The sequence below is a fragment of the Epargyreus clarus genome, unplaced genomic scaffold, assembly GCF_041222505.1.
Source record: "Epargyreus clarus isolate Ecla_fem2 unplaced genomic scaffold, WU_Ecla_fem_2.2 ptg000035l, whole genome shotgun sequence".
NCBI lineage: Eukaryota > Metazoa > Arthropoda > Insecta > Lepidoptera > Hesperiidae > Epargyreus > Epargyreus clarus.
In genome coordinates, this window is record NW_027332240.1 from 9,435,671 (window position 1) to 9,456,379 (window position 20,709).

The 20,709-nt window shown below is 35.6% G+C and overlaps 2 protein-coding genes across 2 annotated transcripts; both read left to right on the plus strand.

Annotated features, from left to right (window-relative positions):
• The first annotated feature begins 776 nt into the window (after nucleotides 1–776).
• On the plus strand, nucleotides 777–8,519 carry LOC140756557 (facilitated trehalose transporter Tret1-2 homolog). The gene is made up of 8 exons (XM_073092081.1): nucleotides 777–1,003; nucleotides 2,931–3,160; nucleotides 3,717–4,037; nucleotides 4,531–4,657; nucleotides 5,578–5,655; nucleotides 5,790–6,007; nucleotides 7,585–7,767; nucleotides 8,200–8,519. Exons 1-8 carry the CDS (start codon nucleotides 943–945, stop codon nucleotides 8,446–8,448), a joined length of 1,467 nt encoding a protein of 488 aa, XP_072948182.1. The 5' UTR covers nucleotides 777–942; the 3' UTR covers nucleotides 8,449–8,519.
• Nucleotides 8,520–12,978: 4,459 nt separating this feature from the next.
• LOC140756533 (facilitated trehalose transporter Tret1) lies at nucleotides 12,979–20,510 on the plus strand. Its single transcript, XM_073092056.1, has 10 exons — nucleotides 12,979–13,170; nucleotides 13,752–13,984; nucleotides 15,511–15,664; nucleotides 16,016–16,185; nucleotides 16,658–16,778; nucleotides 16,939–17,037; nucleotides 17,545–17,603; nucleotides 18,362–18,520; nucleotides 19,070–19,252; nucleotides 19,875–20,510. Exons 1-10 carry the CDS (start codon nucleotides 13,134–13,136, stop codon nucleotides 20,103–20,105), a joined length of 1,446 nt encoding a protein of 481 aa, XP_072948157.1. The 5' UTR covers nucleotides 12,979–13,133; the 3' UTR covers nucleotides 20,106–20,510.
• Nucleotides 20,511–20,709: the final 199 nt, after the last annotated feature.

Sequence of the window (20,709 nt, forward strand, 5' to 3'; positions counted from 1 at the left end):
TCTATCTATGTCTTGAACTGTAAGATATAGAATAGAAATTTTTGCTGACTATGTATTATAGATAGATACTTAATTTGCACATGTTGATTACTAATTAAACTAATACTAAAACTAATAAAAAAAAATTAGAGGCTCCTCATACAAACAACACATACACACCGGTATTTTTGTCATTTTTCGGCTTATCTACTCGAATTTTACCATAACAGTCAGATACTTTATATTTTTACAATGCCTACACTTGCTATGCCTAGTATATAGATGCTATGACTACGTATAGCAAAAATAGGAAAAAATAAGTTGAAAATGTGGTGCAACAACCCGTGAGTAAGTTCGACTCGCCCTTGACAAATTATTTATTATTTTTCTGTTATCATTCAAGTATTTACATTTTGCACAAGTAATTTAAGTGGGTTCAGTGATTATAAAATAAGTATACAATTTTATGTTTCGGTTTATTTATGTATCGATGTCGTGTGGTTATAGGAGGTGAATATGAACTTAGTTTGGCTCAAAAGTAACTTGTAACACATATTGTTAATATATAACATTTCACAAATATTCTAAAATTACTTAAATTAATGAGTGGAAAAAAAATAACTTAAATTTAACACGTTTTTTATTTATTTGAAAAATATCAATTTCACTTCCTAGTGTCAGTTAATTGTTATTAGAATATTGATCACATTTTCTCGTTTCCTAGACAAATTCAGGGTGAAATATTAGTGTAGAAAACAATATGTAGCTAATTGAGCGCAAATGGGAGACAGTGTTAATAGATGCTCCTACCTCACGTTGTAAAATTTAATCCATCGTAAAAGGAGGAATTATAAAATAAAGCTATAACGACGTTGCTGACAGATACACGTAATATGTTTTAGTGGAAGGTCTTGCGTGATTTTCTCAGTTAAGTGGAACATTTTGGAGTAAATAGTGCTTAAAATGGAGGGAGAAAAAATAAAGATTTCAGCTTTCCTCGTGCAGACTGCGGCGGCAATGTCAAGTTAGTGAACCTTTTGCAGTGTTGACTAAAAGGGGGCATCCGGGGTTGCGGGTGACAAGAGTGGGAGATCGAACCGTCCGTAAGCGACCCCGGGAAGGACGGCAGTATGTGTGGTCGCATACCGTCGTAAACATCAGAAGGTGTGGGAGGAGCGAAAGCTGATCTCCCAGGGCAGAGCCCGATCGGGGCATTGCGCTTGGAGGACTCCGGTTGCGTCCCGTCGGAGATCCCGGAGTCCTCTCGCAGCGCCGAGGACGGCCACCGGGGGGGTTTTAGTGCGGTAAAAATCGCATTACCCGGCGTCGCTCCCAAGTCGTCGGGTACCTTTTGAAGGATTCCCCCTCGTTAAGAAAAAAACGCGTTCAATACCCGGTCTAGCAGATAAAATATGACAGTTTGATTTTTATGGGTCTGGTTGCTTGTGTGTTTGTGTTTGCAATTTCGATACAAAACAATATTTTGATTTTGTTGAATTGTTGAATATTTGACTTATTTTTTTTTATAGGAAATTGGGTTTGTTTTTAAATTATATTTGATTATTTATCTTTTATTATTTCTTATGATATTAATCATAATAACACATACTTATTCTGTAAAAAATGCAACATCGTCACACCCATTTCTGCCTAATAACAGCAGTGTTAGGCGCTGCTGTGTTTCGGTTTGGTGTGTGGTAAGGGAGACAGACTTTTCCGAGGCGTTCCAGCTTAGTCCTCAGGGGTAGCGGCGCATCCGTGACCGCCCTCAGGTAGGAATATCTAATCCTATCTGGGGTTTATTACAGATGTTCATGGGTGGCAATAGCCACTTACCATCAGGTGGACTGCATGCTTGTCTGCTACTACTATATTATAATAAAAAGTGAACTGTATAGTCGTTTGGTACTGCTCATTACAAACATCATTCATCAACGGACATTATTTTTAAAGATTGAAATAACAACGGGCATGCAATCCATATGATGGTAAGGTCACTACTCCATTGTAACCATCTTCATACAGATCAGGGGTTCCACCTGAAGCCGATCACAACCAATACCACTCCTGAGACCTCTTTTTTATAATATAGGAGTAGCAGACTAGCATGCAGTCCACCTGATGGTAACTAGTTACTGCCGCCCATGGACATCTGTAATCAACCCCAGATAGGATTAGATATTCCTAGCTGAGCTCGGCCACATATGCGTCGCTACCCTTGAGGACTAAGCTGGAACGCCTCGAGAAAGTATCTCCCTTCAAAACGGAACACAGCAGCGCCTAACACTGCTGTTATAAGGCCGAAATAGGTGTGGCGGTGGTGCCGCCGAAGTCGAACCACAAAGTGTTCATCACCTTCATCTCCTCTGTAGTCAACAGAAATTCATTTACTACTTCTTTTAAATAGTCATTTCGCTTACGTATCAATTGTATACGATTTTGTAGCAGGCGCTTAACTTGGTCATCAATCATTATCATTAATAATTATCATTAGATCTTTATTATTACTCATTTAGATATAACTGAAGTATAAAACTTACAATTTTTTATATCTTAATATAACTTCGAAGTGGCTCTGTTATGTCATCTAACAAAAACTTTGGTATTCATATTTCTTTAGGCGCACTACTCACTTGAGAACAACAGTATAAATTAGTTTTATTTTCTGTAGGTATTTAGATAAATTGGTTTTAGAAATGAAATGAATTTTATTAAAGGTCAAACAAAACAACAACTAACTATAAAAGTAAAGAAATATATTTAAAAAAAAAATTCAAAAAGGTTTATTCGTATTCTCAGTAAACCGTTTCATTTCAATTTAAAATATATAAATATGTTTTTTTTTTATAAAATATTCCCAATTATTGTAGAGAAGTCTAACTTCTTACGTGTAAACCTATAGAAGTGTAACTTCTTAAGCATGATTATGTAACACGAACTATTTCTTACAGTCGCCTGTTTAACATTGCTAACGGGATTCGTCTACGCATGGCCGTCGTACACTCTCGCCAACTTTAGGTCGAATGACACCGTCCTCTCCTACCCACTCTCGACATGGCAAGTATCTCTACTTGGGAGCGTTACCAATATCGGAGGACTGGTGGTCACTCCGACATGTGGCTACATCGTGGACAGGCTAGGGAGGAAGTACTCTGCTATGCTGTTTGGGTTGCCTAATGTGGTAAGTCAATTTGTACACATTAAAATTTTATTTATTTATTTACTGAACATAATTAACATTCATACATTCAAGGTACAACAAAACACATGAAAAAAAAGATATATAAAAAAAACTGAATTAAAGAAGCACAATAATGTCTATATAGTTACAATGAAGTGTTACAATCGTAATGCAAATTAGAAATGAAATGACAATTAGAACACAAAATAATTCCAGTTTTATTTTGGTCTGGGACAGCTTGTGTATGGATCCGTGCATGGGCGCGTGTTTGTGTTTGTCTGTATGTGTGTATATTCCATCTTAGTCACAAAATCGTATGATAATCGACCTTTATTCTATTTGAAGAGTATATTATAGATCTATAATTGTTCTTTCCATTGCGTAGAGAAAAGTTTTTAGCTAGAAAAAAGCTAAAGCTCTTTCGATTTGTATTATACCTTGACGTGTTCGGCCTAAATTCAAACTAAACAGTCATGAGAATGATAGCCCATTGGTAAGATCAATATTAAGACACTGATCTTCTGGTCTTTATAATCTAATCGGTTTCTGCTTACAGATAACCTGGGGCATCATCTCAGTTACAACAAATGTACCATTGGTAATAGGGTTAATAGGTTTCGCGGGAGCCGGTGCAGCTGGTCAGGCTATATCATCCATTTATATCGGGGAGATATGCCATGAATCCATCAGAGGGGCGTTAACATCCACGACGGTATCATGTTTCTTCGCTGGTCTGCTGTTCTCCTACACCCTGGGAGGGTATCTAACGTACCACCAAGTGGTCTATGTTCACCTGTCGCTGTCGATCCTGTATATACTGCTGTTGACTTTGTTTGCGGAGTCACCGGTTTATTTGATGAAGATTGGGAAAGAGCAGGTAATAAAGTTAATAGAATTCGTTTTTTTTTCTTATTCACGGTCGTGGCGTTTAGCTATAACAGCGCTATTTATTTGAAAGTTATAGTTAGGTTAAAATCATTTTGACTTTGAAAGTTAGGTGTTACCCGGAGAGAATAACTGATGAAGACAACAATAGAAATATTAACAGCGTAATGACAACAGAAAACATATTAAATGTAAGCACTTTATTTTTATCATTAGGAGATTATCCTTCATTTTTAGGACATATTGTAAATAAGTAATTTTCATAAATATTTTTTTTAATTCATTTGTGATCATCAAGGTTTAGTGTTTCATCAAATGAATTATTGTTATGTTTGATTACAAAAGTTACGCTGTTTAGTTGTTCAAATTTTAATGTAGCAATGGTCGAGGATCATAATATTATAATATCAGGCGGGCTAAATTTAACAATGTACCAATATTTACCCAATTTTGACGCCCAGACAAATAAAGTTATATATTTACAGGAAGCGAAAAAGGCAATTGCCTTTTACAGACGTGTGGATGTGAGTTCCAAAGAAGTGGAAGTCGAGATAGCCAAGATCAAACTGCAGCTGGATCCAAGGATAGATCAAATCCTTGAATCGAGTAATGGTAAATGACTTTTTACTATCATAAATCATCTAGGGAGGATCATTGATTAACGGTAGTCTAATAACGATGACAATTTGAACCCCAAATAGCATGCTTCACTATCGTAGCATAATGATTGTAATTATTTTAATAAAAATAATATCTTTTACTTTCTTTTCATATAGAAATCAAGAACTGTAGAATAAGATGAAGTTAGTTTTTTTTAGTACAGAGTTAATTATGTGCTTAATCATTTTCTTTCATTTTAAATGACAGTGTGGTGGCAATGTTTTGAGCATGAAAAGTCCTTAAAATTTTACAATTATTCAAATAGAAAAAAAAAAACGAATATTGTGTGTTTATTATGACTCTAAGATAATAATAATTATGCTATAGTTCGAAATATTTTTTTGGAACAAAAGGAAACTGAACTAAATGTATATCATAAATGCAAATTTTATAACGTTGTTTTTGTTCTACATCAAAGTCACATTGATTCTTTGTTTGTTCTCATATTTATAGTTATCCTTATCACAATTAATTATAATCTCATGTAACCTAAATGGCTTACTATTTTAAGTCTTAAATACTTAGCAGGCTTTATATTGGTATGGAATAAACCTCCGTTGATCAATAGTTTAGAGGTATAATGCTTTTTAACAAAGTAATGACATTTTGAGCACAATATTAAAGTAAATAATGTATTAAAACAGATTTCATGTTAAAGCTTTCCATTACCTTTTGTATACGTTTTCAAACGAGGACCCGATCAATAATAGCGAGTGAGAGATAATTGTAGTTTCTAAACGACCACCAGAGGCACTGCATGTAGATTTGTATGGCGACCGAGATTTGATTTGCATGGAAACGCAAAAAAGAATTGAAGCGAAGCTAGGGTATATTATTAGTTAATCCATTCGAATGTTGATTGTTTATTTCAGAACCAGCTGCAGCTGAAGGTTTGATAAAAAGCCCACCAGCAGGAGAAGCGAAACCCGAATCAACATGGAAGTACTTAAGTAAGTAAATAAAAACCCAGAATTATTTTACGTGGATTGTGCTTCCATTGAATATCTTTCTATTTAAAAGCTTCTCTAATCATTGAACACAATGAAAGTCATTAACAAATAATACCTGTTTTTCCTTTCTTCAGAAAAATCGAAATCATCACGCCGTGCTCTCCTCGCGGTCATCATGGTGATGTCACTTACAATCCTGATGGGGTCCATAGTACTGCAGGTGTATGCAGAACCACTTTTCCAAGAAGCTGTACCTACGATGTCAGCGAACACTTGTTCTATATTCCTCGCTATAGACTACCTTATCGCCGCGCTGGTCTGCGCGTCTATGCTTGACAAGTTTGGGAGGAAGGTAAGTTGAAATTCAGAAGTAGTAAGCCACTGATTTAACTGTGGTGATACAGTACCACGCATTTCTAACTCATAATTCACGTAGCTTTACTAACTTCTGGTTTAAAGGGACAGACACTTGTATGTGACTTTGAAACTTGATCCTCAAAAGCAACTAGGCAGGTGATACCAACATCAGGTAGGATTTTTAGAGTCAATTAAAGATTTCCATACTAAAGTGTCACTTTGGTTACGATTCCAGTTCTATTTTGGTTAGATTAGAAATGTTCATCTACGGCTTTATTGAGTAACATCACATGAGCAACCATGTGATGTTACGAAGGAGCAATCCTTTGCTAATACATTTTGACGCATAATGATTATGTAGGTATAAATGCTGGAACTTAAATAAACGACGAAAAAACGGTATTTCTTAATTCACTTAAGTTACAAGTCATTTGCGTAAATATTATATTTCTTGTCATTTTTATCATTCTTAGTAGACGCTTCGTCTCCATTCACCCCTCACGTGATAAATTTGTTTGCTTAAGTTTTAAATTTAATTCAACTTAATATCCAAGGTTGACAGTTGCACGTGAGATTTTAGATTCTTTGCTTTGCACGGAAAATTCCTGTTAAATAATAAACGAGCATTACGATTCAGCGTAACATAAGTTTCCTTAAGTTTTACATTAAGGTTTTATCACTAATTATAAATTTTATCTTATTATTCTTTGTCTATCTTTTACTCCGACCATTCCTTTAATTCTCGAGCCAGTAGCCTATTATTAGCGTCTTCAGCGGGTTTGTTTGTACTTTCTTGGGGTATTTTAATTGTAGAATATTTCCTGGTTCGACTCCGGAGTCGCCACCGCTGCACCTATATCAGCCTAATAACTGTAGTGTAACGTTGCTGTGTTCCGGCTTAAAGTTTGTGGTATGGGAGTCATCTTAGGGGTTTCGGCTTATTCAGCTTACTAGCCGAACTCAGTTAGGAATAATATAATCTTACTAGCTGACCCGGCAAACGTTGTGTTGCCATATAAATAAAAAAAAGTTAAGGGTGAACAATCCTTATCACTTAGGGGTATGAGAAATAGATAGTAGCCAATTCTTATACCTACTGAATATGCATATAAATGGTAAAAATCGGTAAAGCCGTTTCGGATGAGTACGGTAACTAACATTGTGACACGAGAATTTTATGTATAAGATATGGAGTTGATTACAGATGTCTATGGCCGGTAGTATTCATTTACTATCAGACGAATTATGCATTCTATCTCGCTCGTATGCTCGTTTCCTTCTATTCTATTATAAAAAAAAAATTGTAATATGCATATGATTGTAAATCTTATATAATAAATTCTCGTGTCATAATGTTAGTTATGGTACCTACTCCTCCGAAACGGCTTTATCGATTTTCACCAAATTTTATTTGCATATTCAGTAGGTCTGAGAATAGGTTACTATCTATTTTTCATACCCCTAAGTGATAAGGATTGTTCATCCTTAACTTTTTTTTATTTCTATGGCAAAACAACGTTTGCCGGGCAGTAGTATCTATAAGTATATCTGACAACTCTTGTATCTTTCCAGTTCCTACTTACATGGACATCGATAGGCTCTGGGGTATTCTGCGTACTCCTGGGCACACAGCTGCATCTCCACTGGGGTCCTCACTGGTTCACCGCCTTCTGCATCTATGGCTTTTGTTTCATCTACAACCTTGGTGCAGGCTCCGTTCCATTTGTGCTCACCGCTGAGGTATTCTTGCCTGAGGTAATTAGTACTTAGATTATTGAAATCTACCCCCAAAGAGGTGGAAGTAGAGTCCTTCGTGATTTAACTACGGAGGCACCAATGTAAAATCTGCGTCTTACTTATAACATCATTGTTAAGCATTGCTGGGTACTAATTTGGAGGGTATGGGAAGGGAGAGACATTTATACGTGGCATTCCAATCATGTCCTCCGTGTGTAGAAACTTCTTTTACCATTCTTAAGTAGTAATCGGCGGAGTGAGTACTACGAGGGACTTACGAGGCGTTCCAACTTGTCTTCTTTAAATTCTTCATCTCAAGTAGGAACCAAATCCCTTTGGGGTTTAGTTATGGATACCCATGGTCGGCACTTGCCACTTACGATCAGGTATATTGCATTGGATTTGATTATTTGTTACTCTAATATAAAATATATTGTTTTCTACGCACAGATTCGAGGTTTCGGCAACAGCGTCAGCATGGCCTTCATGTGGATCATGAACTTCGTGACGCTGGTCATCTTCAACCCCCTTGCAGATGCTGTAGGACTTGGGGTCCTCTTCTATGGTTTTTCTGTAGTTTGCTTTATTGGAGCTCTATACAGCCATATCTGCCTTCCTGAAACTAAAGGATTGACTGTTGACGTCATTCAACTACTGTTTTTAGGGAAGAGAAGAGCGAGCATCGTGCCCAAAGCTTAGATCAGACCAAGAGATGAATAGACTAAATTAGTTGGTGCTTTAGTAATATTATAATAGTTCGTTTTTTGTACACATAAAGTTTTTGTACACAAGTCAGTGTAAATGAAATAAGATAGCACTAAACTTATTTTATAAGTATTACTGGCGTTGTAGTTTATACGCTGTGTTTTTTTGGAAAAAAATGTTTTGTATTTTGGTAGGGACTCTAATTTTGTGATTTAACTAAAGCTAGCCATTTTGTAGCTATTATTAAAAATTAAATCTCGTTATTTCCCTACCTTGATAAATATCAAACAAAATAGTTTTTCTTTTTTAATTTTTAGAAGTCAATTGTTTATATTGTGATCGAAATTATGGGATAATTTATTTAAATAGATAATTTTTACTAGTATTTTTTAGTTTTCTGCTATGTTTATAAGATAGGTAATAAAATATTTTTAGAGCTTTAATTTGATAAAACTCATTAAAAATTGAATATTTTATGTTGTGTTATTTACCCAATTAAATAAATAATTTTGATTTTTTTTTTAATATTAATTGTGTATATTGTTTTCTTCTACTCGTTAAGTAAATTAGATAATATTTTACTTGCCATGTGAGTTCGTTAAATTTGAACCAGTTAGGACCAACTGATTGAGAAATTACGAAAAATAAGTGATCTTACTAAAAAGCTAGTTTTAAAAACCGTTTAGTCTAAATCTTTATATATATATTTCTTATGTGCGTGTGTATGTCACCGAACTCCTCCTAAACGTCTGGACTGATTTTGATGAAATATGTTGTGTGTGTTCAAGGGGACTTGGGAATGGTTTAGATTTACAATTTAGTCTGTGGGAAAAGGTTTTTTTAATTAATTTTTAAATCGTAAGTAGTTACAGAATCGGAAAATATGCATTTCTATCAAGTGATGATCTTTAGAAAAGTTGTTGTCCAAGAGCCCACGAGGGTTTGGGAGTTGGTAAGACCAATTTTCGACAGATGGCACCACTGTCATTCCAATGCAGGTACAAATTTTTCGTTTATGTATGTCATATTATTTCTTTAAAATGCGGGTGAAGCCGCGGGCACCACTAGTTTATTTATAATTTTGAGAAAAGAAAAAAGGAACTAGGACTAAGTAAAAGAGCGTGAAAATTACCTGATAATGAATCCTCATAGCCGTCAATAGACAACTGTATTCAATCCCAATATTATATTTTCGGAAAATTTTCAAAAGCGTCGTGGGAGCAACACCGGTTTTTTACATGTAGGATTTTAAAAACCCTCCGGTGGCCGTCCTCAGTGCTACGTTAAGGATTCCAGGATCCCCAACGGAATAGGACCAAAACTATTCAAGAGCGGTGCCTTTATCGAGCTCTGCCCTACATTACTATAGCGATCAAAAAGAGGGCTTGCGAATTTGCGGGTGGCAAGAATGGTAGATCGAACCGCCCGGCCGGCGACATCGGGAAAAACAACGGCATTTCCTTTGGAGATCCCGGAGTCTGAAGCAGCCATCGGAGGGGTATTAGTGTAAGTATCCTACGTAAATCCCGGTGTCCCTCCCACAGCATTTCTGCGAAATTTTGAAAGTGCCCTTGTCCAAGAAATATGCATTAGTACTAATCTTATCTGGGGTTGTACCGACCACTTCCCCGACCCGACATCTTTGCTACTTACATGTTAGTAAAATTCCTAATATCAAAATAGCTACCGTATACGTAACATAATATACAACACGTCAGTTAATTTACACAAGATACGCTATATAAATACTGCCTGTATTATCTACAATACAAACAGAGCCTTAAATAACATTTATTTACATCTGATAATATTTTTATATAAAACAAAAGTAGTAATTTAGATAAAGACGCAATACCGAAGTGGTTGGTGAAGCCTTTAATTATAAGTTAACTAGCAAAAATCAAAAACCTGACTATTTTAAAATTCATCATACTATGATTTTGAAGGTAGTGGATCCCATTGTGATCCCGATGCCGCCGAAGTCGAACCACCGCCACACCTATTTCTGCGTCATAACCGCAGTGTTACGCATTGCTGTATTTTGGTTTGCAGGGTGTGCCACTCACCCTCAGCTGGACTGCATGCTCGTCTGCTACAGTACTTCTATATGGTATAAAGAAAAAAAAAACAAAATCCTGACTACTCTAAAATATATGATACCTATGGTTACTCACAATTTAGACTAATCCAACGACATCTCATATGTTAAAAAACGTCAAGTCATTTCAGCTTCGTACATACATACTTACGTCAGCTTAGTACATACATAATTAGATTCATATAGTTTTCATTACCCTCCACAGTCGAATAAAAAATGCAAGGTCGTTTGTCCACCGCACCGTCACCGAGCCGATACCGAGAACGAGATTATTTCGGGCCGATTTTAATATATCGTGACGGCAATAGTTTGTCCACCGCGACCGATATCGCCGGTTTATTTTGTTCGATCGATCGGCGTGTGACGGCAGTGTATGGACAAATTCCAACGTCTTTTATATTGCCGGCACATCGGCCCGTCGTAATCTTGGTGCCGATCTAGCGGTCACGGCGATTTACTCGAAATATCGGCGGCCGGGATGACGGTGCTCGGGTGACGGACGTGCGGTGGACAAGCTGCTATAGTAAATGTATGTACGCTACTTCGGCGCCGACATCAATTATCGGTATCTGTTCGGTGACGGTGGTGGTGGACAAACAGCGTAAGATCATGCAACTAAATGTTTTTTTTTTCTGTTCATTTTAAATAAATTGTGTAATGTAATACAAGGGGATGTAATTATGATGTAGTATGATGTAATCTAAATAATGTATTGAAAGATAATTCACTGAATTTATGTTCGTAGTAAAGCTTTATAGATTTTATGATAGCAACTATAAATGAAACTGGATATAGCGCCATCTAGCGTCTAACTATAGCAATGTGACAAACATTGGCGAGTTGTTCAGTTACTATTACTGAAAGTAAAGTCCTTACCGATTGTCAGGCATAAAAAACGATAAATATGGATCAAACAATGTCTTGTGATCACTGCGCCAAAGTTTTCTCTAATCAAACTCAGATAGGATTGAAGTTCTATCTGACGTTAGCTAAAACGATACTAGCGAGGTTTAAGATGATATAGAAGCAGACGAGCATGCAGTCCACCATCGGTATGTGGCTACTGCCGCATATGGGCATCTGTAATCAATCCTAGATAGGATTAGATTCTTACCTGAGGTCGGTCAAAGATGCGTCGCTACCCCTTTGGACTAAGCTGGAGCGCGTCGGAAACGACACCCTTACCACACCCTTCAAAACGGAACACAGCAACGCCTAACACTTCTATTATTAGGAAGAAATAGGTGTGGCGGTGGTGCCGCCAGAATGGAAGCACAAAGAGTTTTATGCTATTTTATCCTCTCATAAATTAGCAACTAAATAAATATTAAACTAAAATATAAAATAAGCCAAATGATTTATCACCGAAACATATTTTACAAGTCAAATATTCCTAATTCGTTAAGCAAATAAGCGTATGCAAATAAGCGTGTTTAGACAATTACTTTATAGACGTCATTTTTAAATGCTGATAAAATGTGCTTAGAAACGGAAAAATCATTCAAATTGAGGAAATACTATGTTTTTCCCTAAGGCGCTGTCTTTAAAATGTTTGCGCGAATTTGTACCTTAAATTGTGCAGTCCAGAATTCGGACAATAAATGTTCACCTGATCATGAGGTTAATCTGTTATTTTTATTTTTACTAATTAGATTACAAAGTTTTATTTTTACTTCATATTTTTACGATACGATATTTCACTTCATATTTTGAGAGAGAGAACTGTGAGCAGTTCTACTCAAATTTTCCCATAAGTCTTTGTAATTACCGTGAGATCATTTTTATCACGGAAAATGTAAAATTAGAAGGTAAATTTTGAACTAAATGTGAAAAATAAAAATCACTAGCCAGTGTAACATCTTATATGAGGTTGTAAGGGTAGTAACACTTTGCAAAATTGTAGTATATAAAGAGGAAAGTCAAATTATACTCTACTACGGTGTCAAATGTGGATTTATTAGAAAACGTCCTGCCTAAAAACGAACTATTAAGTGAACTCATTAGTGGATTCGTGAGGGAAGGGAGGAGGTTAAGAACTTCAACCTTCCCTGAAATCATCATATTTGGTGGGTTGACTAAACAATAATTTCAAAAGTTATCCCGGAAGAGGGTTTGCGAATTTCAAAGAATATCCAAGAAGATGCGAATATTATGCGTGAAATAAAAATATGTTTACCTAGGTTTCTCAGTGTTTTATTGTTCACCTTGAAGCTTACCGTCGGCTGGGTCCTGGTCTCCGTCATTGGGTCTACACTGTCATGTTGGTATGTTACCTCAAATCTGAGCATGTCCAACTTGAATTTGACTCCTTTTTACTTATGAGGAGTTCTGTTCCTGTGGGATAGACGGAACAACAATAACCCGATGTGAGATGTCATTCACTATCAAATTTATCGTAGACGTGTTGCAAAATAGTTGTCTTATCATGAAACGGTACGTTATATTTGGTTTCACAGTTTGCACAAGTAAATCCCTTTATGTAATTAGGTGTAGCCAAATAACTTTTGCTGTTCAGTATTAAATATGGTAGATCTTAGAGATCCAGTCTGTGCGGTATCGGTGGTGAAGCGAGCTAGACAAAATGGGGAAAATACATCAGGTTCAAACTGCGGTAGCAGGTAAATTATTTTTGTTATAATTTAAGACTAATTCTCATTATTTCATTCATACAACATATTTTGTTAAATTCCCTATTTCTATCATTGAATTTGTAGTAATATTAATAGTCTCGATTAATATATAAATAGATATTATACCTATAGTTTTTATTATAATATCTTTTGTTATTGTTATATTTCAAAAGTGTATTACGTTTGAAACATAAAAGCTCATTGTGTTAACACGATAGTGTGTTAATATCTGAATTCGCAATGGAGATTAGTAACAAAGTCAGTTCGTTGAAAAAAGTCGGAGCAAAATTGAAATGCACATTTTTGTTCGATAGAAATATGTCTGATGTGTAAAACGTATTTAAAAATACAATTGTATTCATGTTTCTTAGCAGCTTTATCCATACAAATTAACGCCATCTAGCGAACGAAATTGCGTTAAAAATGTAAAAATATTAACTGTCAACCCATTCGCGTACAAGTATCCTACATAAAAGAATATCACACTTGCTGCCGAAAAGCAAACATTTTATTATTCTGTATCTTTAATCTGTATGTTTAATCTGTATGTTTAATCTGTATCTTTCCAGCCTCCTTCGGCTCATTTCTAACCGGTCTCCTCTACGTCTGGCCGTCGTATACCACCAGCATTTACACCCATCCTAACACGACGGTGCTGTCTGCCCCTATGACTCACGTGGAGATATCCCTCATCGGTTCCCTTCCCTCCCTTGGCGCGATGCTGGGAACAGCGGTCACGGGAATGATCATGAATGCTTTCGGAAGGCATAAAGGGGGATTGATATTACTACTACCTTTTTTGGTAGGTATTTTTGGATTCAGATGTAGTATAGTCCGCGCCAAACTTCTAGTTCGCTCTGAAGTTGTTGCGCGCAGATTTAGTTAGCATATACTCCGTAACGGTAGGGCACACTAACTGCGCTATGTACCCGTGGGAGAGAGCGGGCAGCGGACGGGTGCAGGGGGGGGGGGGGGAACGGCGCTGTCTTCGTCCCGCTGATATCTACAATTTGCTATTGCGACTCGACTTGTTTCTATATTCGGAGCAGACTAGCTATTTGGCGTGGACTCTACTGTATACGTTATGGAATTTTCCATTGATTTGGAAAGCATTGTTACATCTATGCCTAAGGTGTTGTATTTTGGTTGTGATCGTAGGATGTGGTACGGTGAGCTTTCTGGTAGCGTCACCTTTATTTATGTTTTATGTCCGTTATTAATAATCTATCTATCCAATCTTTACCAACACAAAGATGGATGTGACAATGTCTTGCATGAAAGTCAAATATCTATCTTTCATAGGCCAAAATATTGGATAGATTGTTTAATAATAACGTGTGTTATTTTACCATTAATAAGTTCATCATAAAAACTATAAATTACAACTCAAAATCATCAATGTATCTGTGGTAGACATCTGGTAACACTCTGGCTTATTTAGGGTTGGATATAGATAGGCAACCCAACAAAGGGCGTCCAGAGGAACCATGAAGATTTAGCCGGTAGGAGTCTGGCATATCCTCGACAGTTCCCCTTTTGAAATCAAGCTGCATACTTTGTTGTTACTCTCCTTGGATGGAAAATTTCATCAACTTTCCACTACTGTCGTATTTCAGGACACGAGTCTCTTAGAATGACATGAAAGATGTCTATTATTGCATAAGATCTGATACGTCTATTTATAAAAGCAGAGCTATTGTTGACATTGACACACAAACTGTTATCACTTCATTTATTGATAAGCAATTCAATAGATTCAACAATAATCGTGTCATTGAGATACATTTAGAAATTCTCTTGACAATATTTTTCTAATTAACCTCCGTTATTAATAACCAATCTATTCATTTGTTGACTAACAAAGATCGAAACATGACTATTTTAGTAGACTGCAAATCTAAACGATCTTTGATAGGCAAAGCATTGGATAGATAGTTCATTATTATCGGGTATAATGACAAAGCAATTAAATATAATTTGTTATTATATATCTCCGATTAATCCATAAAGTATGACGGAACAGTTTAAAACAATTGTAAGAAGAAAACAATGACAACATTTATATTTTAATTACAAATAATATCAAGATTGGGATAGATAATCCATTATTTCATAATTATTACTTTGTCGTCTACAAAGTAATAATTATAAAATAATGGATTTTTCTATGATTTTTCTGTAACAAAATGTATGTATTGCGGATGGTTTATTGTTGTTACCTCTTCTTCCGGTCTGGGGGTTTTTAATTCTGTATATGTTTATAGTAGCTGCGATAGGAACTGTTTGTAGATTTGTAGCCGTTATTCATAAGTTTCGTCTTTATTTCAGCTCTCTTGGATTATGGTAGAATTAACGAATTCTTCAATAGTGATATTAATGGCGAGATTCATCGCTGGAATACCCTGTGGAGGATTTTTGGTCTACGGTCCCATTTTTATATCCGAGGTCGCTGAAGAGTCTATCAGAGGAACTTTAGCTACTGGTATGTTAATATTATGATTTCTTCGAGTTTTGTTTTTTGTGAATTAATTATTATCTTATTTTTAAGTTCATTTAAGTTTTAAATGTTTACGCTATATAAATTTATACGAAACTTTTTCAGTTTCTTGTGCCAGATAAAATACCTCATATTTTATCTGGATTATAATACTTTTAATAATAACTATATTACTAATCATTACATTAACAAAGTTGTTACTTTGAAAAATTGCGTATTTTGTCAAACACTACAAAAATTAGCATTTGGCTTTCTGAGTAAAATGAAATGTTTAAAGCAATGTTTTCGAAAATACCTACCACATCCTGATAAAGAAATCTGCTGGCTATCTTTCAGGTCCCGTGGTGCTTTATTGCTTGGGAGTTCTTCTATCCTACGTTATTGGTTGGTTCCTAACATACAGATACATTCTCTGGACGAACCTGGCCTGCAGCTGCATTGGACTTGGGCTGGCCATGATGGTTACTGAGAGTCCAGTGTGGCTGATAAGGCAGAAGAGGGATGAGGTTAGTTTTAACAAATTTTAAAATATATTTCAGCGTAGGTTTATCACGACTTTTTTTTAAATTTGATACTTCTCGGTTTTTGACACTATAATGGTATTGTAGTAGTAATGTAGACAGAATTTCCAATTCTACAAAATAAAGTCACTGAGAACCGCGGCTAAATATAAAGACTATGTTTGAACGTCTCAGATATGAAACTCCACGCGTTTAAGACAAGAATACAGTAATACTATACTGCTTTTATAACGCATACATATTGTCATTACTTCGTGCAAATTATAGTAAGCATTCTTCTTCTTTCTAAGACTTCTTTCTTCTTTTCTTTCATAATTAGAATAATGGAAAACCTTTTTTCCTTTTTTCTTCTTCTAAAAATCATTAAAAGTTTATTTGCAATTTGTTTGTTCGTTTGTGGTTTGCTTGATTATTTGATCATCTTAAGTTTAAATGTTTGAATTATCTTAAAACACAGGATGCTCGTCTCGCCATCGCTCACTACAGAGGGGTATCACCAGGATCTAAAATAGTTCTCGGGGAAATATCAAGACTCAAATTGCAGATTAATCCTGCTGTAGAACTAATTTCTGTTAATGGTAAATATACAAAATTTTACAATCGTAATATGGATTGGCAAATACTTATTTATATATACTCTAATCGGCCTTTCAATCGGATAACATCAGATATGTAATTTATACATAATTTTATATATTTTTGATAATTTAATTTAATTATATATTTTTTTTATTATAGACGGAAATACTAAAGCCGAAGAAGCTGAAAAAGAAAAATTAAACGTCGATGAAAACGTTATAGAAACTCCGGAAAAAATGTCCTCTATTAAATTGCTGTGTAAGTTTTATAACGATTTTAATTTAAAATTAATATTTTTACTAACTTTGACCATTTCTTCTTAAGTTAGCTTGTGTGTTTCGTGTTGGAAGACACAAAAATGCTGTCTGGAAAAATTACCCATGAATGCTCATATTTGAAGTACCTATTGAAAACATTTTAAAATCTTTTCCATTTGTGGCGGCATATCTTGACGAGTAGCGTCACGCACATCATGTCGGGGTCGCTACTTTGGCAAAGGGAGATTTCCCACCGGGCTAGGTGATCATGCCTGGGCAGCGGTCATGCTCCAACAATCTCAGTTTGGAGTTTGTATATATACGGAATGCTGAGAAAACTTCGATATTCTGATTCAGAAACGTGTGGCATCTCTTGACGAGTAGCTGGAAGTCGCCACACTCTTCATTGATGCGGGGAATACACATTTGAAAAATCGTAAATTACAATAACATTTATTTTTTAAATTCCTTATTATTTGGTATTACTATAATTAATATTTTATTTCAGTCGTTTCACCATCTTGTCGACGTGCTTTCGTCGTGACTGGATTGGCTTTAACATTGCAGGTAATTAATTCTTAAATATGTTACTAAAAATAGTTATATCATTACTATACTCGTAGTATAGTATTTATTTTACCAAAATAATTATCTAGTTATTTTGATTATTGAATCATTTTCGTAGTTTAAATAGATTCAGACAAAAGATAAAGAAATATTCGAGCATTACACCTTTGGAAAAGGTTGTTGTTAAGAGACGTTGAGAAAATTTCGATAGCGTGATACAATACTCTTGTCGCCATCTCTTGACGAGTAGCGGGAAGTCGCTACATACCTTTATAATTCATATCATTTTCGGATTCACTGTACTCTAAAATACTTAATATTATATAGAAGTAGTATTTCAAATACGTCTTTATAATGGATTTAAATATAAATAGATTATGTTTGAGTATAATTTTCATCCATTCAAACGATAAGTAGTACCTGATTTTGGATTAAAATGATCGGAATTGAGACATTTTAATACTAATTTATGCAAGTCACATGGTGCAAAGTGCGCTGCATAAAGGTATTGTTAGTGTTTTAAGTCGTGATATGGAACCTAGAAAAGAAAAACAAACTAGACGTAGGCACACGTAGGGTAGATAGATTAATCTACCACTAGCACTTGTTAATGGTTTCTCCCCGCTACTGTAGTTTGTCAGTGACCACGATCCATGCAGCTGGGTGGAAATATCGGCAATAAAGAAATTTAACCGCATATCGTGAATATCCCGTTACGTAGTAAAAAATGATATCTAATACCATAGTTTTTTCTTCAGGTCATGATGGGTATGATAGTGGTTCAAGTGTACGCAGCAGACATCTTCTCACAAGCTGCTCCCACCCTCTCTTCTGACTTCTGCTCAGTAATGTTTGCTTTCGTTCTTCTCTTTGGAAGCGTCATGAGTGCGGTCTTCTCTGATAGATTTGGAAGACGGGTAAGAAAGTAGTTTGGAAATAATTTTATTTTAAGACATTTCATTACATGGCCGTAACCCCTCTCCGCCTAGAAGGAGACATGTCGTTTAGCAGTTGGACATTAATGGTTTGACGATGAAGCAGTCAAGAATTTTATAATTCCCGGATTTTTTTGTGTGTAAATAGGATTTCCTAAATCAACGCTATCATATCCTCGTATTTTTTTATTATTTAACCTAACGATTAAGCAGATATGCTACCAGATGGAAAATATTCAACGCCACCTATGTAGATTCGCAACACCAGAGAAGACGTCAATGCATCGCCGGCTTTGGATCGCCGGTTTTGGCTTTTTTTGTGCTTGTATATCTTTATTAATTTTCTATTATGTTGAAGTAATGTATTTATTTATAGTTACTATATCTGCGAAATGATATAACTTGCTACGCGCTAACTTGAAAAAAAATCTAATTTTCTTTCCGTTATTTTTTGTTACGCCTGTATTACCATGATATAGTATTTCTTCAATGTTAACTTCAGAAGATTAATTCATTATATTCTGTTTACAGTTCTTAATTATCCTCTCATCAGTGGGAGTGGCGTTATGTCTCTTTGGCATGGGCTTGCTACTCCAGACCAACATCCTACCACCCTGGGTGACGGCTATCATCATCCTGGTGTACTGCTTCGCGTTCATGTTTGGTGCTGGCAGCGTACCTTACGTGCTTCTTGCGGAGGTTTTTGTTCCTGAGGTATGTTATCTTTATTAAGAAGTAGAAGGTGATCGGACACTTTATAGTTCGATTCCAGTGGGTACTCCACCACACCTATTTCTGCCTAATAACAGCAGTCTTAAGCACTGCTGCGTTCTGGTTTGACGGGTGTAGTAAGAGATACATACTTTCCCAAGGCATTCCAGCTTAGTACTCTGGGGAAGCAGTACATCTCGATGGCCGACCTCAGGTATCTTATCTGGGGTTGATTACAGATGTATATGGGCGGCAGTAGCCACTTAATATCAGGTGGATTACATAGATGAGTACATACTCCTGCTACTACTACTCCTACATTATGTACTATGGATATCTGTCGACAAACTTCAAATAAGAATGGAGCCCTACCTGCGTCTCTCACTTACAATGTGGAGTATAATGTAGAGTAGCGTATAAACTGCGTGCTGTTCACAAGTGACAGCTTACGTCAATGTCACACCAATGCAGCCGAAGTTCAGATCAAAACGAAATGCAAGTCAAACCAGACTGATACATGTGCGTTAATCTATGTTGGAACGCCTCATACTCACCTGTTATCTGAAACCAAGATTGTAAAGTGCGTAATTGATGATTGTCAGGTAAAATCACATCATATTTACAGGTGCAAGGCTTAGCAGCAATGCTCTTGATGGAATGGGTGTGGCTCCTCAACTTTATCCTGTTGGGTATATTTCCGTTCATGCTCAAGTTTTTTGGTATCCATGGGGCCTTCTACTGCTTTACTATCTTCGGGATCTTGAATGCTCTTGTGGGGATCTTCCTCTTGCCTGAAACCAAGGGACTTACGAACGAGCAGATCCAAGAGTCTTTTCTCGGAAGGCGAAAAACCTAAGTTAATGTTAGATTATAATTTTTTGATAGAACTTGATATTAATTAGTCTACAACATAGGTATGTGTATACATGACTAAATGTAAGGGAATGTAAGGGCCTCTTTCCTGTCACGCATATTTGAATCCGCGAAACGCATATGCGCCTGATATTATCTCGAAATTACAGAATTTCGAGATAATTTCAGGGGTAATCCTACTATCTAGTCCACCCTTTTTGATTTGAAAAGTTTTGTCACGGTACAAATATCTATATCCTTACTGTAGTATTGTTAAGTTTATCAATCCGCACTTAAGGAAAACTTCAACGTGATGAGGATTTATTATTATAGAACCTAATTTGGATTAAGTAGGATTTATTTTTATAGAACTATATGTGAATTTTGTGTGAATGTTCTTTTTTTAATTAATGTAAAATAAACTATTCAGTAGACCAAAATTCAAGTTCTGATTGGATGTTGTAAGTATTATTTTGTGCCAAAAATGTAAATATTTTTTTAGGTTATGATTTATAAATAAAGAGAAAATATTGTATAAAAATTAAATTATTTGAATTTTTATTTAAAAGCTAACATAATATCTCTGAATATTCAATTTTTTTGTCCTT

Bases quoted from the DNA above. Each gene is read 5' to 3' on its own strand.
- LOC140756557 (XM_073092081.1), top strand. From the start codon at position 943: ATGGAGGGAGAAAAAATAAAGATTTCAGCTTTCCTCGTGCAGACTGCG. The intron at 4,038-4,530 runs GTAATAAAGTTA...ATATATTTACAG, and splicing joins TGAAGATTGGGAAAGAGCAG to GAAGCGAAAAAGGCAATTGC. The intron at 5,656-5,789 runs GTAAGTAAATAA...TCCTTTCTTCAG, and splicing joins ATCAACATGGAAGTACTTAA to AAAAATCGAAATCATCACGC.
- LOC140756533 (XM_073092056.1), top strand. From the start codon at position 13,134: ATGGGGAAAATACATCAGGTTCAAACTGCGGTAGCAG. The intron at 17,604-18,361 runs GTAATTAATTCT...TTTTTTCTTCAG, and splicing joins GATTGGCTTTAACATTGCAG to GTCATGATGGGTATGATAGT. The intron at 19,253-19,874 runs GTATGTTATCTT...TCATATTTACAG, and splicing joins CGGAGGTTTTTGTTCCTGAG to GTGCAAGGCTTAGCAGCAAT.